Genomic DNA, 19,023 nt, shown 5'->3' on the forward strand with positions numbered 1-19,023 from the left:
CTTTTTAAGTGGGAGAACTTGCACAATTGGTGGCTGACTAAATACTTTTTTGCCCCACTGTATCTACTGACATGTAACTGATGGATGAGCACACGCTACATGTTAATGTTTTTAACATATGTAAATTGTAAAGTCTTTTGTCTGTCACGTCTGTCGTTATGTTGGACCTCCGTAAGACCAGCTAGTGTCTTTGTCGGGCTAATAGGGGGGGATCCTAATCAATCAAAAACGATACTCGGGCTAATTAATACATTTTTCAATACATTTAGTTATTTCTGTACTAAGGTCAACTCATTGTTGAATTTTGTTTTAATGCCTGGATTCCGTGAGGGCTCATCATATATGGACCAGAATAAGGCTCTCCACTTCCTGTTGTTCCGTGAGGGCTCTAATGACCATATATGGACCAGAATAAGGCTGTCCACTTCCTGTTGTCCCGTGAGGGCCCTAATGATCATATATGGACCAGAATAAGGCTCTCCACTTCCTGTTGTTCCGTGAGGGCTCTAATGATCATATATGGACCAGAATAAGGCTCTCCACTTCCTGTTGTTCCGTGAGGGCTCTAATGACCATATATGGACCAGAATAAGGCTGTCCACTTCCTGTTGTTCCGTGAGGGCTATAATGATCATATATGGACCAGAATAAGGCTCTCCACTTCCTGTTGTTCCGTGAGGGCTCTAATGACCATATATGGACCAGAATAAGGCTCTCCACTTCCTGTTGTTCCGTGAGGGCTCTAATGATCATATATGGACCAGAATAAGGCTCTCCACTTCCTGTTGTTCCGTGAGGGCTCTAATGATCATATATGGACCAGAATAAGGCTCTCCACTTCCTGTTGTTCCGTGAGGGCTCTAATGATCATATATGGACCAGAATAAGGCTCTCCACTTCCTGTTGTTCCGTGAGGGCTCTAATGATCATATATGGACCAGAATAAGGCTCTCCACTTCCTGTTGTTCCGTGAGGGCTCTAATCATATATGGACCAGAATAAGGCTCTCCACTTCCTGTTGTTCCGTGAGGGCTCTAATGATCATATATGGACCAGAATAAGGCTCTCCACTTCCTGTTGTTCCGTGAGGGCTCTAATGATCATATATGGACCAGAATAAGGCTCTCCACTTCCTGTTGTTCCGTGAGGGCTCTAATGATCATATATGGACCAGAATAAGGCTCTCCACTTCCTGTTGTCCCGTGAGGGCCCTAATGATCATATATGGACCAGAATAAGGCTCTCCACTTCCTGTTGTTCCGTGAGGGCTCTAATGATCATATATGGACCAGAATAAGGCTCTCCACTTCCTGTTGTTCCGTGAGGGCTCTAATGATCATATATGGACCAGAATAAGGCTCTCCACTTCCTGTTGTTCCGTGAGGGCTCTAATGATCATATATGGACCAGAATAAGGCTCTCCACTTCCTGTTGTTCCGTGAGGGCTCTAATGATCATATATGGACCAGAATAAGGCTCTCCACTTCCTGTTGTCCCGTGAGGGCTCTAATGATCATATATGGATCAGAATAAGGCTCTCCACTTCCTGTTGTTCCGTGAGGGCTCTAATGATCATATATGGACCAGAATAAGGCTCTCCACTTCCTGTTGTCCCGTGAGGGCCCTAATGATCATATATGGACCAGAATAAGGCTCTCCACTTCCTGTTGTTCCGTGAGGGCTCTAATGATCATATATGGACCAGAATAAGGCTCTCCACTTCCTGTTGTTCCGTGAGGGCTCTAATGATCATATATGGACCAGAATAAGGCTCTCCACTTCCTGTTGTTCCGTGAGGGCCCTAATGATCATATATGGACCAGAATAAGGCTCTCCACTTCCTGTTGTCCCGTGAGGGCCCTAATGATCATATATGGACCAGAATAAGGCTCTCCACTTCCTGTTGTTCGTGCAGTGATGATTCACCATCTAAATGTTATCATTGATCTGCAGATAAATCGTACAACAACAAAAAACCCAGATGAACAGCTCTGTCAGCGATGCGATTCAGGGAAGCTACACTGACGCTAAAGTGAGCGACTTTGGTCTTGTCTGACAAGCCCCGATGTACCAGTATAGCTTCCGTCCCTCTTCCTCGCCCCAACCTGGGCTCGAACCAGGGACCCTCTGCACACATCAACAACTGCCACCACCACGAAGCATCGTTACCCATCGCGCCACAAAAAGCCGCGGCCCCTTGCAGAGCAAAGGGGGACAACTACTTCAAGGTCTCAGAGCGAGTGACGTCACCCGATTGAAACGCTACTAGCCGCGCACCACCGCTAACTAACTAGCCATTTCACATCGGTTACACCGACGTCCTAGGAAAAGAAACCTAGACAATCCTTTGGTTTACTGGTCCAGATGTGACACCGTGAACATTTAACCTCACGATTGATGAACGAGATACAGGAGATGGACTTTAGGTTATAAAAAGGTTTCCAACTGACTGAATAGTCAACACTGGCTGCCAATCACAGCCCACCGAGTCAACACTGGCTGCTCAGCTGCCAATCACAGCCCACCGAGTCAACACTGGCTGCTCAGCTGCCAATCACAGCCCACCGAGTCAACACTGGCTGCTCAGCTGCCAATCACAGCCCACAGAGTCAACACTGGCTGCCAATCACAGCCCACAGAGTCAACACTGGCTGCCAATCACAGCCCACCTAGTCAACACTGGCTGCCAATCACAGCCCACCTAGTCAACACTGGCTGCCAATCACAGCCCACCTAGTCAACACTGGCTGCCAATCACAGCCCACCTAGTCAACACTGGCTGCCAATCACAGCCCACCTAGTCAACACTGGCTGCTCGGCTGCCAATCACAGCCCACCTAGTCAACACTGGCTGCTCGGCTGCCAATCACAGCCCACCGAGTCAACACTGGCTGCTCGGCTGCCAATCACAGCCCACCTAGTCAACACTGGCTGCTCAGCTGCCAATCACAGCCCACCGAGTCAACACTGGCTGCTCGTCCGGAAAGTAATACAGTCATGGAGGAGCGGTATCCACCTGATCATAGAGTCATGGAGGAGCGGTATCCACCTGATCATAGAGTCGTGGAGGAGCGGTATCCACCTGATCATAGAGTCATGGAGGAGCGGTATCCACCTGATCATAGAGTCATGGAGGAGCGGTATCCACCTGATCATAGAGTCGTGGAGGAGCGGTATCCACCTGATCATAGAGTCATGGAGGAGCGGTATCCACCTGATCACAGAGTCATGGAGGAGCGGTATCCACCTGATCATAGAGTCGTGGAGGAGCGGTATCCACCTGATCATAGAGTCATGGAGGAGCGGTCTCCACCTGATCATAGTAATACAGTCATGGAGGAGCGGTATCCACCTGATCATAGAGTCATGGAGGAGCGGTATCCACCTGATCATAGAGTCATGGAGGAGCGGTATCCACCTGATCATAGAGTCATGGAGGAGCGGTATCCACCTGATCATAGAGTCATGGAGGAGCGGTATCCACCTGATCATAGTAATAGAGTCATGGAGGAGCGGTATCCACCTGATCATAGTAATAGAGTCATGGAGGAGCGGTATCCACCTGATCATAGTAATAGAGTCATGGAGGAGCGGTATCCACCTGATCATAGTAATAGAGTCATAGAGGAGCGGTATCCACCTGATCATAGTAATAGAGTCATGGAGGAGCGGTATCCACCTGATCATAGTAATAGAGTCATGGAGGAGCGGTATCCATCTGATCATAGAGTCATGGAGGAGCGGTATCCACAAGATCATAGAGTCATGGAGGAGCGGTATCCACCTGATCATAGAGTCGTGGAGGAGCGGTATCCACCTGATCATAGTAATAGAGTCATGGAGGAGCGGTATCCACCTGATCATAGAGTCATGGAGGAGCGGTATCCACCTGATCATAGTATAGAGTCATGGAGGAGCGGTATCCACCTGATCATAGTAATAGAGTCATGGAGGAGCGGTATCCACCTGATCATAGAGTCATGGAGGAGCGGTATCCACCTGATCACAGAGTCATGGAGGAGCGGTATCCACCTGATCATAGAGTCATGGAGGAGCGGTATCCACCTGATCATAGTAATAGAGTCATGGAGGAGCGGTATCCACCTGATCATAGTAATAGAGTCATGGAGGAGCGGTATCCACCTGATCATAGAGTCATGGAGGAGCGGTATCCACCTGATCATAGTAATAGAGTCATGGAGGAGCGGTATCCACCTGATCATAGAGTCATGGAGGAGCGGTATCCACCTGATCATAGTAATAGAGTCATGGAGGAGCGGTATCCACCTGATCATAGAGTCATGGAGGAGCGGTATCCACCTGATCATAGAGTCATGGAGGAGCGGTATCCACCTGATCATAGAGTCATGGAGGAGCGGTATCCACCTGATCATAGAGTCATGGAGGAGCGGTATCCACCTGATCATAGTAATAGAGTCATGGAGGAGCGGTATCCACCTGATCATAGAGTCATGGAGGAGCGGTATCCACCTGATCATAGAGTCATGGAGGAGCGGTATCCACCTGATCATAGTAATAGAGTCGTGGAGGAGCGGTATCCACCTGATCATAGTAATAGAGTCATGGAGGAGCGGTATCCACCTGATCATAGTCATCCAGGAACTGGTATCGGTTCTGTGGTTCTGTGGAACTGGGCTGAGATGAATAGTCTTGGTTGGTTGGCTGGTCCTGAAAATCAATACAATATTATTATGAACGAAGAAACAAATCAAATCATTTATAAAGCCCTTCTTACATCAGCTGATATCTCAAAGTGCTCTACAGAAACCCAGCCTAAAACCCCCCCAAACAGCAAGCAATGCAGGTGTAGAAGCACAAACAGACAGATATAACAATGACATGTGTTGAGAGGGGAAGACAGCAGAGGAGAGAGAGAGGAGAAAGCAGAGGAGAGAGAGGAGAAAGCAGAGGAGAGAGAGAGGAGACGGGGAGAAAGCAGGGGAGAGAGAGAGAGAGGGGAGAGGAGACGGGGAGACAGCAGGGGAGAGAGAGAGGGGAAGACAGCAGAGGAGAGAGAGAGGAGACGGGGAGACAGCAGGGGAGAGAGAGAGGGGAGAGGGGAAGACAGCAGGGGAGAGAGAGAGGAGACGGGGAGAAAGCAGGGGAGAGAGAGAGGGGAGAGGGGGAGACAGCAGGGGAGAGAGAGAGGAGACGGGGAGAAAGCAGGGGAGAGAGAGAGAGAGAGAGGAGAGACGGGGAGAAAGCAGGGGAGAGAGAGAGGGGAGAGGAGACGGGGAGAAAGCAGGGGAGAGAGAGAGAGGAGACGGGGAAGACAGCAGGGGAGAGAGAGAGAGGAGACGGGGAGAAAGCAGGGGAGAGAGAGAGAGAGAGGAGAGACGGGGAGAAAGCAGGGGAGAGAGAGAGGGGAGAGGAGACGGGGAGACAGCAGGGGAGAGAGAGAGGGGAGAGGAGACGGGGAGACAGCAGGGGAGAGAGAGAGAGAGAGGAGATGGGGAGACGGGGAGAGAGAGAGAGAGAGAGGAGAGGAGATGGGGAGAAAGCAGGGGAGAGGGAGAGAGGAGAGGAGATGGGGAGAGAGAGGGGAGAGGAGAGGGGGAGAAAGCAGGGGAGAGAGAGAGAGGAGAGGGGGAGAAAGCAGAGGAGAGAGAGAGAGGAGACGGGGAGAAAGCAGGGGAGAGAGAGAGGGGAGAGGAGATGGGGAGACGGGGAGAGAGAGAGAGAGAGAGAGAGAGGAGACGGGGAGAAAGCAGGGGAGAGAGAGAGAGGCGAGAGGAGATGGGGAGAAAGCAGGGGAGAGAGAGAGAGGAGAGGAGATGGGGAGACGGGGAGAGAGAGAGAGGAGAGGAGATGGGGAGAAAGCAGGGGAGAGAGAGAGAGGAGATGGGGAGAAAGCAGAGGAGAGAGAGAGGAGAAAGCAGGAGGAGAGGTCATCTTACAGCAACAGGTATCTCCTGGCCCTCCACCCGTCCTCTCTGCATGGCAGGGCCAACCAGCTGGTTTAAGTACAGGTCCAGTTCTTCATCCTGCAGGTCGTTCACGTCGACGTCGTCATCTGGGGATCAAACAGACACAATACACAGCTTATAACCACCACCAGAGAGGAGAGGAGTTCAGACACAATACACAGCTTATAACCACCACCAGAGAGGAGAGGAGTTCAGACACAATACACAGCTTATAACCACCACCAGAGAGGAGAGGAGTTCAGACACAATACACAGCTTATAACCACCACCAGAGAGGAGAGGAGTTCAGACACAATACACAGCTTATAACCACCATCAGAGAGGAGAGGAGTTCAGACACAATACACAGCTTATAACCACCACCAGAGAGGAGAGGAGTTCAGACACAATACACAGCTTATAACCACCATCAGAGAGGAGAGGAGTTCAGACACAATACACAGCTTATAACCACCATCAGAGAGGAGAGGAGTTCAGACACAATACACAGCTTATAACCACCACCAGAGAGGAGAGGAGTTCAGACACAATACACAGCTTATAACCACCACCAGAGAGGAGAGGAGTTCAGACACAATACACAGCTTATAACCACCACCAGAGAGGAGAGGAGTTCAGACACAATACACAGCTTATAACCACCACCAGAGAGGAGAGGAGTTCAGACACAATACACAGCTTATAACCACCATCAGAGAGGAGAGGAGTTCAGACACAATACACAGCTTATAACCACCACCAGAGAGGAGAGGAGTTCAGACACAATACACAGCTTATAACCACCACCAGAGAGGAGAGGAGTTCAGACACAATACACAGCTTATAACCACCATCAGAGAGGAGAGGAGTTCAGACACAATACACAGCTTATAACCACCACCAGAGAGGAGAGGAGTTCAGACACAATACACAGCTTATAACCACCATCAGAGAGGAGAGGAGTTCAGACACAATACACAGCTTATAACCACCATCAGAGAGGAGAGGAGTTCAGACACAATACACAGCTTATAACCACCACCAGAGAGGAGAGGAGTTCAGACACAATACACAGCTTATAACCACCACCAGAGAGGAGAGGAGTTCAGACACAATACACAGCTTATAACCACCACCAGAGAGGAGAGGAGTTCAGACACAATACACAGCTTATAACCACCACCAGAGAGGAGAGGAGTTCAGACACAATACACAGCTTATAACCACCATCAGAGAGGAGAGGAGTTCAGACACAATACACAGCTTATAACCACCATCAGAGAGGAGAGGAGTTCAGACACAATACACAGCTTATAACCACCATCAGAGAGGAGAGGAGTTCAGACACAATACACAGCTTATAACCACCATCAGAGAGGAGAGGAGTTCAGACACAATACACAGCTTATAACCACCATCAGAGAGGAGAGGAGTTCAGACACAATACACAGCTTATAACCACCATCAGAGAGGAGAGGAGTTCAGACACAATACACAGCTTATAACCACCATCAGAGAGGAGAGGAGTTCAGACACAATACACAGCTTATAACCACCATCACCACAATACACAGCTTATAACCACCACCAGCTATATATATATATAGTTATAGTTATAGTTATATATATATAGTTCAGAAAGTCTCACAGCCTCACCTGTGACATCACTGTTCATGCTGTCCACAGACATGAGCTTCTCATTGGCCAGGAAGCTGGAGACACTCCCACTGAAGCGGTCGCTGTCTGCGCCGTCACTGGCCAGAGTCTGATCGTCTACGGTGCCGGGGGGGAATCGGACCTGGATCACAGAGACAGAATTACAACCACCCATACTGGACCCTAAAGGACAGGGGGGAGGCTACCACCCATACTGGACCCTAAAGGACAGGGGGAGGCTACCACCCATACTGGACCCTAAAGGACAGGGGGGAGGCTACCACCCATACTGGACCCTAAAGGACAGGGGGGAGGCTACCACCCATACTGGACCCTAAAGGACAGGGGGGAGGCTACCACCCATACTGGACCCTAAAGGACAGGGGGGAGGCTACCACCCATACTGGACCCTAAAGGACAGGGGGGAGGCTACCACCCATACTGGACCCTAAAGGACAGGGGGAGGCTACCACCCATACTGGACCCTAAAGGACAGGGGGAGGCTACCACCCATACTGGACCCTAAAGGACAGGGGGAGGCTACCACCCATACTGGACCCTAAAGGACAGGGGGAGGCTACCACCCATACTGGACCCTAAAGGACAGGGGGAGGCTACCACCCATACTGGACCCTAAAGGACAGGGGGAGGCTACCACCCATACTGGACCCTAAAGGACAGGGGGGAGGCTACCACCCATACTGGACCCTAAAGGACAGGGGGAGGCTACCACCCATACTGGACCCTAAAGGACAGGGGGAGGCTACCACCCATAATGGACCCTAAAGGACAGGGGGGAGGCTACCACCCATACTGGACCCTAAAGGACAGGGGGAGGCTACCACCCATACTGGACCCTAAAGGACAGGGGGGAGGCTACCACCCATACTGGACCCTAAAGGACAGGGGGAGGCTACCACCCATACTGGACCCTAAAGGACAGGGGGGAGGCTACCACCCATACTGGACCCTAAAGGACAGGGGGGAGGCTACCACCCATACTGGACCCTAAAGACCCAGGGGGGAGGCTATCACCCATACTGGACCCTAAAGGACAGGGGGGAGGCTACCACCCATACTGGACCCTAAAGGACAGGGGGGAGGCTACCACCCATACTGGACCCTAAAGGACAGGGGGAGGCTACCACCCATACTGGACCCTAAAGGACAGGGGGAGGCTACCACCCATACTGGACCCTAAAGGACAGGGGGAGGCTACCACCCATACTGGACCCTAAAGGACAGGGGGGAGGCTACCACCCATACTGGACCCTAAAGGACAGGGGGGAGGCTACCACCCATACTGGACCCTAAAGGACAGGGGGGAGGCTACCACCCATACTGGACCCTAAAGGACAGGGGGGAGGCTACCACCCATACTGGACCCTAAAGGACAGGGGGAGGCTACCACCCATACTGGACCCTAAAGGACAGGGGGAGGCTACCACCCATACTGGACCCTAAAGGACAGGGGGGAGGCTACCACCCATACTGGACCCTAAAGGACAGGGGGGAGGCTACCACCCATACTGGACCCTAAAGGACAGGGGGAGGCTACCACCCATACTGGACCCTAAAGGACAGGGGGAGGCTACCACCCATACTGGACCCTAAAGGACAGGGGGGAGGCTACCACCCATACTGGACCCTAAAGGACAGGGGGAGGCTACCACCCATACTGGACCCTAAAGGACAGGGGGAGGCTACCACCCATACTGGACCCTAAAGGACAGGGGGGAGGCTACCACCCATACTGGACCCTAAAGGACAGGGGGGAGGCTACCACCCATACTGGACCCTAAAGGACAGGGGGGAGGCTACCACCCATACTGGACCCTAAAGGACAGGGGGGAGGCAACCACCCATACTGGACCCTAAAGGACAGGGGGGAGGCTACCACCCATACTGGACCCTAAAGGACAGGCTACCACCCATACTGGACCCTAAAGGACAGGCTACCACCCATACTGGACCCTAAAGGACAGGGGGGAGGCTACCACCCATACTGGACCCTAAAGGACAGGGGGGAGGCTACCACCCATACTGGACCCTAAAGGACAGGGGGGAGGCTACCACCCATACTGGACCCTAAAGGACAGGGGGAGGCTACCACCCATACTGGACCCTAAAGGACAGGGGGGAGGCTACCACCCATACTGGACCCTAAAGGACAGGGGGGAGGCTACCACCCATACTGGACCCTAAAGGACAGGGGGGAGGCTACCACCCATACTGGACCCTAAAGGACAGGGGGGAGGCTACCACCCATACTGGACCCTAAAGGACAGGGGGGAGGCTACCACCCATACTGGACCCTAAAGGACAGGGGGGAGGCTACCACCCATACTGGACCCTAAAGGACAGGGGGAGCTACCACCCATACTGGACCCTAAAGGACAGGGGGGAGCTACCACCCATACTGGACCCTAAAGGACAGGGGGGAGGCTACCACCCATACTGGACCCTAAAGGACAGGGGGGAGGCTACCACCCATACTGGACCCTAAAGGACAGGGGGGAGGCTACCACCCATACTGGACCCTAAAGGACAGGGGGGAGGCTACCACCCATACTGGACCCTAAAGGACAGGGGGGAGGCTACCACCCATACTGGACCCTAAAGGACAGGGGGGAGGCTACCACCCATACTGGACCCTAAAGGACAGGGGGGAGGCTACCACCCATACTGGACCCTAAAGGACAGGGGGGAGGCTACCACCCATACTGGACCCTAAAGGACAGGGGGGAGGCTACCACCCATACTGGACCCTAAAGGACAGGGGGGAGGCTACCACCCATACTGGACCCTAAAGGACAGGGGGGAGGCTACCACCCATACTGGACCCTAAAGGACAGGGGGGAGGCTACCACCCATACTGGACCCTAAAGGACAGGGGGGAGGCTACCACCCATACTGGACCCTAAAGGACAGGGGGGAGGCTACCACCCATACTGGACCCTAAAGGACAGGGGGGAGGCTACCACCCATACTGGACCCTAAAGGACAGGGGGGAGGCTACCACCCATACTGGACCCTAAAGGACAGGGGGAGGCTACCACCCATACTGGACCCTAAAGGACAGGGGGGAGGCTACCACCCATACTGGACCCTAAAGGACAGGGGGGAGGCTACCACCCATACTGGACCCTAAAGGACAGGGGGAGGCTACCACCCATACTGGACCCTAAAGGACAGGGGGGAGGCTACCACCCATACTGGACCCTAAAGGACAGGGGGGAGGCTACCACCCATACTGGACCCTAAAGGACAGGGGGGAGGCTACCACCCATACTGGACCCTAAAGGACAGGGGGGAGGCTACCACCCATACTGGACCCTAAAGGACAGGGGGGAGGCTACCACCCATACTGGACCCTAAAGGACAGGGGGAGGCTACCACCCATACTGGACCCTAAAGGACAGGGGGGAGGCTACCACCCATACTGGACCCTAAAGGACAGGGGGGAGGCTACCACCCATACTGGACCCTAAAGGACAGGGGGGAGGCTACCACCCATACTGGACCCTAAAGGACAGGGGGGAGGCTACCACCCATACTGGACCCTAAAGGACAGGGGGGAGGCTACCACCCATACTGGACCCTAAAGGACAGGGGGGAGGCTACCACCCATACTGGACCCTAAAGGACAGGGGGGGGCTACCACCCATACTGGACCCTAAAGGACAGGGGGAGGCTACCACCCATACTGGACCCTAAAGGACAGGGGGGAGGCTACCACCCATACTGGACCCTAAAGGACAGGGGGGAGGCTACCACCCATACTGGACCCTAAAGGACAGGGGGGAGGCTACCACCCATACTGGACCCTAAAGGACAGGGGGAGGCTACCACCCATACTGGACCCTAAAGGACAGGGGGGAGGCTACCACCCATACTGGACCCTAAAGGACAGGGGGGAGGCTACCACCCATACTGGACCCTAAAGGACAGGGGGGAGGCTACCACCCATACTGGACCCTAAAGGACAGGGGGAGGCTACCACCCATACTGGACCCTAAAGGACAGGGGGAGGCTACCACCCATACTGGACGGGGGAAAGGAGACCACTCTAAAAGCTAATGAGACGACATTGAGAGTGTGTGATACCTTTAGATCCATAAAGTCCATATTAACCAGGTTGGTGAAGGCCAGCCGCCCCGTAGAGAGATCTGACAGGGAGACGAGAAACTCAGTTAGTTGGTTTGTTAGCTAACACAGCACACCAGCCTGATGGACATCACTGATCTATCACCTAGTGAAGGACAGGAGCCCAGCCTGATCTATCAACTAGTGAAGGACAGGAGAACCAGCCTGATGGACATCACTGATCTATCAACTAGTGAAGGACAGGAGAACCAGCCTGATGGACATCACTGATCTATCAACTAGTGAAGGACAGGAGCCCAGCCTGATCTATCAACTAGTGAAGGACAGGAGACCAGCCTGATGGACATCACTGATCTATCAACTAGTGAAGGACAGGAGCCCAGCCTGATCTATCAACTAGTGAAGGACAGGAGACCAGCTTGATGGACATCACTGATCTATCAACTAGTGAAGGACAGGAGCCCAGCCTGATCTATCAACTAGTGAAGGACAGGAGAACCAGCCTGATGGACATCACTGATCTATCAACTAGTGAAGGACAGGAGACCAGCCTGATGGACATCACTGATCTATCAACTAGTGAAGGACAGGAGAACCAGCCTGATGGACATCACTGATCTATCAACTAGTGAAGGACAGGAGAACCAGCCTGATGGACATCACTGATCTATCACCTAGTGAAGAACAGGAGACCAGCCTGATCTATCAACTAGTGAAGGACAGGAGACCAGCCTGATGGACATCACTGATCTATCAACTAGTGAAGGACAGGAGAACCAGCCTGATGGACATCACTGATCTATCACCTAGTGAAGGACAGGAGACCAGCCTGATCTATCAACTAGTGAAGGACAGGAGAACCAGCCTGATGGACATCACTGATCTATCACCTAGTGAAGGACAGGAGACCAGCCTGATCTATCAACTAGTGAAGGACAGGAGACCAGCCTGATGGACATCACTGATCTATCAACTAGTGAAGGACAGGAGAACCAGCCTGATGGACATCACTGATCTACTAATAATAAATACTACTAATAATAAATACTACTAATAATATTACTACTAATAATATTACTACTAATAATATTACTACTACTAAATGCCATTTTGCAGATGCTTTTATCCAAAGCCTCTTTGTGACACATGGAAACCATTTGACTTATGGGTGGAATGGACCCCAGGACCCTGGTGTTGGACCCACCATGCTCTACAGAACCACACTGGACCCCAGGACCCTGGTGTTGGACGCACCATGCTCTACAGAACCACACTGGACCCCAGGACCCTGGTGTTGGACGCACCATGCTCTACAGAACCACACTGGACCCCAGTACCCTGGTGTTGGACCCACCATGCTCTACAGAACCACACTGGACCTCAGGACCCTGGTGTTGGACCCACCATGCTCTACAGAACCACACTGGACCCCAGGACCCTGGTGTTGGACCCACCATGCTCTACAGAACCACACTGGACCTCAGGACCCTGGTGTTGGACGCACCATGCTCTACAGAACCACACTGGACCCCAGGACCCTGGTGTTGGACCCACCATGCTCTACAGAACCACACTGGACCCCAGGACCCTGGTGTTGGACGCACCATGCTCTACAGAACCACACTGGACCTCAGGACCCTGGTGTTGGACCCACCATGCTCTACAGAACCACACTGGACCCCAGGACCCTGGTGTTGGACGCACCATGCTCTACAGAACCACACTGGACCCCAGGACCATGGTGTTGGACCCACCATGCTCTACAGAACCACACTCGACCCCAGGACCCTGGTGTTGGACGCACCATGCTCTACAGAACCACACTGGACCCCAGGACCCTGGTGTTGGACGCACCATGCTCTACAGAACCACACTGGACCCCAGGACCATGGTGTTGGACGCACCATGCTGTACAGAACCACACTGGACCCCAGGACCCTGGTGTTGGACTGGTGTTGGACCCACCATGCTCTACAGAACCACATTGGACCCCAGGACCCTGGTGTTGGACCCACCATGCTCTACAGAACCACACTGGACCCTAGGACCCTGGTGTTGGACGCACCATGCTCTACAGAACCACACTGGACCCTGGTGTTGGACGCACCATGCTCTACAGAACCACACTGGACCCTGGTGTTGGACGCACCATGCTCTACAGAACCACACTGGACCCTGGTGTTGGACGCACCATGCTCTACAGAACCACACTGGACCCTGGTGTTGGACCCACCATGCTCTACAGAGCCACACTGGAACCACAAACCAAGGTAACTGGTACAGTGTTTACCATCTCCATGTTCAGAGTGTCTTCCAGGGAGAGGTCCAGTCTGTGTGTTGGGGCCGAGGGAGGAGGCTCTAGTCCTGGGCTCTGTCTGGTCCAGATTCACCTTCACCAGCATGTCTGAGAACCGGTGGGCTGCTATGAAGTCATCTGCAGCATCTCTGAGAGGATGGAGAGAGAGAGACAGAGGGGATCCATGTGAGCAACATCGTTCACTGAAGCAAACATGGGGGATATTCACATCCCTAACCGCATGCAGGGTGAAGGAGCACTGGGGCTCCTTCACCCTGCATTTCCCCCCCACGGGGCTCCTTAACCCTGCATTTCCCCCCCACGGGGCTCCTTAACCCTGCATTTCCCCCCCCACGGGGCTCCTTAACCCTGCATTTCCCCCCCACGGGGCTCCTTAACCCTGCATTTCCCCCCCACGGGGCTCCTTAACCCTGCATTTCCCCCCCACGGGGCTCCTTAACCCTGCATTTCCCCCCCACGGGGCTCCTTAACCCTGCATTTCCCCCCCACGGGGCTCCTTAACCCTGCATTTCCCCCCCCACGGGGCTCCTTAACCCTGCATTTCCCCCCCACGGGGCTCCTTAACCCTGCATTTCCCCCCCCACGGGGCTCCTTAACCCTGCATTTCCCCTCCCACGGGGCTCCTTAACCCTGCATTTCCCCCCCCACGGGGCTCCTTAACCCTGTATTTCCCCCCACGGGGCTCCTTAACCCTGCATTTCCCCCCACGGGGCTCCTTAACCCTGCATTTCCCCCCCACGGGGCTCCTTAACCCTGCATTTCCCCCCCACGGGGCTCCTTAACCCTGCATTTCCCCCCCACGGGGCTCCTTAACCCTGCATTTCCCCCCCACGGGGCTCCTTAACCCTGCATTTCCCCCCCACGGGGCTCCTTAACCCTGCATTTTCCCCCCACGGGGCTCCTTAACCCTGCATTTCCCCCCACGGGGCTCCTTAACCCTGCATTTCCCCCCCACGGGGCTCCTTAACCCTGCATTTCCCCCCACGGGGCTCCTTAACCCTGCATTTCCCCCCCACGGGGCTCCTTAACCCTGCATTTCCCCCCCACGGGGCTCCTTAACCCTGCATTTCCCCCCCACGGGGCTCCTTAACCCTGCATTTACGGTGTTCCTGAATATCATTATCTGCTTTTCAACTTCGGAGCACATGTGCTCCTTGGAAAACAAGTCAGCATAGAGCCCTGCATGACATGACTTTCACTGCTGCTAATATAAAAAAAACTCTTTGATACTCACAGCTCATCTTTGAAGCTGAGGGCAAATTTCCCCTGTTCCTTGTTGTTGGACTGAGAGTCAGCCAGAGAGAACCGACCGTCCTCCAGATATGACGCCTGGACGGCATTTACTCTGGAGAGAAAAGGACTGAGATTCATTTTTTTAGTAGTAGTCAGATAGTTATGAACACTGATCAGAGCTACATAACGGTAACGCTGTATTAGAAGGTTACCGAGCCAGAACCAAAACCCATATAGTTCTGCAGGGCCTTGTGTTCCAGTAACATTGATGTTGGCGTGACGGGTGGTGGGGGGTAAGTGGTGCTGCTGACCCACCTGTTGTCGGACCCAGCTCTAATTTTAGCCACGGTGGAGGCAGCTACGGGCAGCCCCAGGGTGGAGGCCAGGGTGACGTTTCCCAGGGTGGCACGGCTGCTGCCCACAGAGGTAGACAGGAAACTGGGGAACGCCTCATCCTCGATGTTGCTGAAACTCTCTGTCATGATGCTGGGCTACGGTTAGGACCCAGCTACCTCAGGTTCTACTGCAGACCATCAACTGAGTGGAGAAAAAAAACATTCAGCACAATTCATGATAAACATGTCAGTTAGACGAGCAATAATTCAAGTTCATAGTGGAAAGTGTGTTGTAGTTAAAAGTGTCATGTAGATTCCTCCTCGTGATGTTCACATGACGGCAATGCCAAAAAGTACCCAGTCAGTTGACTCCAGTCCAAACTCAAAGCTACAAGGTAACCAAAACTAAAACAAAACACTGACACATTGTTCCAACTAGAGGGATATTAGGTGGATATTAGGTGGGTATCAGAGGGATATTAGAGGGATATTAGCTAAATATTAGAGGGATATTAGAGGGATATTAGCTAAATATTAGAGGGATATTAGAGGGATATTAGAGGGATATTAGATAGATATTAGGTGGATATCAGGTGAATATCAGAGGGACAGATATGATATCTAGATACATCAATGCAGCCAGTCAGTTTGTCGTTGTGGCCTGGCAAAACAAACTTGTATTGACACAGAGGAAAGTTTGTCAAAGCTAGTTAGTTAGCTAGCTAGCTACAAACACTTTAACCAAAGTAGATGAGCACACAAATAAACCGTTTTCTAACTTACTGAATAGTTTAAGGCCAGTACTCCCCCCCCACCCCCCAAAAAAAATACCGAAAGTAAACAGAGCTACAATTTTCACAACAAATGAAGAAGTTTCTCTCCCGAGTGAAAACCGACTCGCAATAAATTTACCGAGACGGGGCCGCAAGACATGAAGTCCTCACAGTAATGTTACTGTTTCTAAAGTAGCAACACGTTTAAGTAATTATTACGCTACACAATTAACGAAAAGTTTTTTTTTTAAAACACACAATAAAGTATTATTAAAGTTAGAAGTGGTAACAAACCGGACCAGTAGCCTCGGAGAAACACGGTATTCGGTTGGATCAATCACCGGAAGCCCGCGCTAAGCAACCATCACTATGGGCGGGACGTAGATAGAAAGAGACGTTTTGATTGGACTAACCTCTATGACCATGTGAAATGGTGTATCACCATTGGATTGTTATCCTGTCATTTTACTTGAATTAGTTCAATTGTAGAGGTATATATATATATATATATATATATATATATCAGATCAATGTCCTTACCAGATATGGTCCTTACATTTTGAAAGTATAGCATTGGATTGAAGTGTTTCTCATCAACTAATTGTTGTGATATATAGTTAAATTGTATTTAATTTTTTTTGCTCATGAAATGTATGTGATACATATATTCAAAATGTGTAGCACTTGTTGCAGATTCAATAGCATCCATATCATATCATAAATCCTAAGTCTAAGGAGTGGTCAGGGAACTTGCAGGAGTATCATATGTTCCCCACAGCAGCTGCAACCATCACTTGGCTAGCTGACAGCTGCACAGTAAATACATGAGAACGACAGATAGTTTCATGAGAGAAACCCAGTGGTAGAATGTAAAGTGCTCAGGGCCCCTCAGTCTGGTAGTTTCATGAGAGAAACCCAGTGGTAGAATGTAAAGTACTCAGGGCCCCTCAGTCTGGTAGTTTCATGAGAGAAACCCAGTGGTAGAATGTAAAGTACTCAGGGCCCCTCAGTCTGGTAGTTTCATGAGAGAAACCCAGTGGTAGAATGTAAAGTACTCAGGGCCTCTCAGTCTGGTAGTTTCATGAGAGAAACCCAGTAGTAGAATGTAAAGTGCTCAGGGCCCTCAGTCGGCTGATTCACGGCTGACTCACATGGTAGTCAGTTATGGATGGTACATAGTGAGTGTAAAGGCTGATTCACATGGTAGTCAGTTATGGATGGTACATAGTGAGTGTAAAGGCTGATTCACACGGTAGTCAGTCATGGATGGCACATAGTGAGTGTAAAGGCTGATTCACATGGTAGTCAGTCATGGATGGTACATAGTGAGTGTAAAGGCTGATTCACATGGTAGTCAGTTATGGATGGTACATAGTGAGTGTAAAGGCTGATTCACACGGTAGTCAGTTATGGATGGTACATAGTGAGTGTAAAGGCTGATTCACATGGTAGTCATGGATGGTACGTAGTGAGTGTAAAGGCTGATTCACACGGTAGTCAGTCATGGATGGTACATAGTGAGTGTAAAGGCTGATTCACACGGTAGTCATGGATGGTACGTAGTGAGTGTAAAGGCTGATTCACACGGTAGTCAGTTATGGATGGTACATAGTGAGTGCACACATGCATAGGATACACAGCTACATTGTATAACAGCGTTGGGTTTTCATGTTACTGTGGTGATGCTGTAGTCAGTACAGACATTTAAATGAGCGTTTATTCTTTAAAACCCATCTCATATGCATCGACTAGCCCCCATTTGATTAATGCAACAACATCAGGCTTGAAATTAAACACTCACTCAGGAATAACTCAAACAGGAATAACACACACAGGAATAACTAACACACACAGAATAACACACACACACAGAATAACACACACACACACACACAGAATAACACACACACACACACACACAGAATAACACACACACACACACACACACACAGAATAACACACACACACACACAGAATAACACACACACACACACACAGAATAACACACACACACACACACACAGAATAACACACACACACACACACACACAGAATAACTCACTCAGGAATAACTCACACAGAATAACTCACTCAGAATAACTCACTCAGGAATAACTCACACAGAATAACTCACTCAGGAATAACTGAATTAAAAACAGATCAAATATATCTGGGGAATCATCACTCACAACTCTGGGCAGACTGCCAGGGGGGGGTAGACTGCCAGGGGGGCAGACTGCCAGGGGGGGTAGACTGCCAGGGGGGTAGACTGCCGGGGGGGGCAGACTGCCGGGGGGGGCAGACTGCCGGGGGGGTAGACTGCCGGGGGGGGTAGACTGCCGGGGGGGGCAGACTGCCAGGGGGGCAGACTGCCAGGGGGGCAGACTGCCAGGGGGGGTAGACAGCCAGGGGGGCAGACTGCCGGGGGGGGTAGACTGCCAGGGGGGTAGACTGCCGGGGGGGTAGACTGCCGGGGGGGTAGACTGCCAGGGGGGCAGACTGCCAGGGGGGGTAGACAGCCAGGGGGGTAGACTGCCAGGGGGGCAGACTGCCAGGGGGGGTAGACTGCCAGGGGGGTAGACTGCCAGGGGGGTAGACTGCCGGGGGGGGCAGACTGCCAGGGGGGCAGACTGCCAGGGGGTAGACTGCCGGGGGGGGTAGACTGCCGGGGGGGG

At 51.9% G+C, this 19,023-nt stretch overlaps 1 protein-coding gene across 7 annotated transcripts in view; it reads right to left on the reverse strand.

Annotated features, from left to right (window-relative positions):
- Positions 1-16,732, reverse strand: part of LOC123738880 (centrosomal protein of 192 kDa) — a 90,860-nt gene extending 74,128 nt beyond the window's left edge. For 4 of the 7 annotated variants that reach the window (XM_082972705.1, XM_082972709.1, XM_082972708.1 and 1 more), the window contains exons 1-8: positions 16,643-16,732; positions 15,556-15,777; positions 15,242-15,367; positions 13,981-14,135; positions 11,691-11,752; positions 7,584-7,725; positions 5,919-6,034; positions 4,603-4,689 (exon numbers count right to left, since the gene is read on the reverse strand). In XM_082972705.1, the coding sequence (XP_082828831.1) occupies positions 4,603-4,689; positions 5,919-6,034; positions 7,584-7,725; positions 11,691-11,752; positions 13,981-14,135; positions 15,242-15,367; positions 15,556-15,722 (855 nt within the window). In that variant the 5' untranslated portion in view covers positions 15,723-15,777; positions 16,643-16,732. The remainder of the gene's footprint in view (positions 1-4,602; positions 4,690-5,918; positions 6,035-7,583; positions 7,726-11,690; positions 11,753-13,980; positions 14,136-15,241; positions 15,368-15,555; positions 15,778-16,642) is intronic. The other 3 variants (XM_082972706.1, XM_082972707.1, XM_082972704.1) reach the window with 3 other exon arrangements.
- Between the last annotated feature and the right edge of the window lie 2,291 nt (positions 16,733-19,023).

The sequence above is a fragment of the Salmo salar genome, unplaced genomic scaffold (assembly GCF_965601325.2).
Source record: "Salmo salar unplaced genomic scaffold, fSalSal1 ptg000988l, whole genome shotgun sequence".
NCBI lineage: Eukaryota > Metazoa > Chordata > Actinopteri > Salmoniformes > Salmonidae > Salmo > Salmo salar.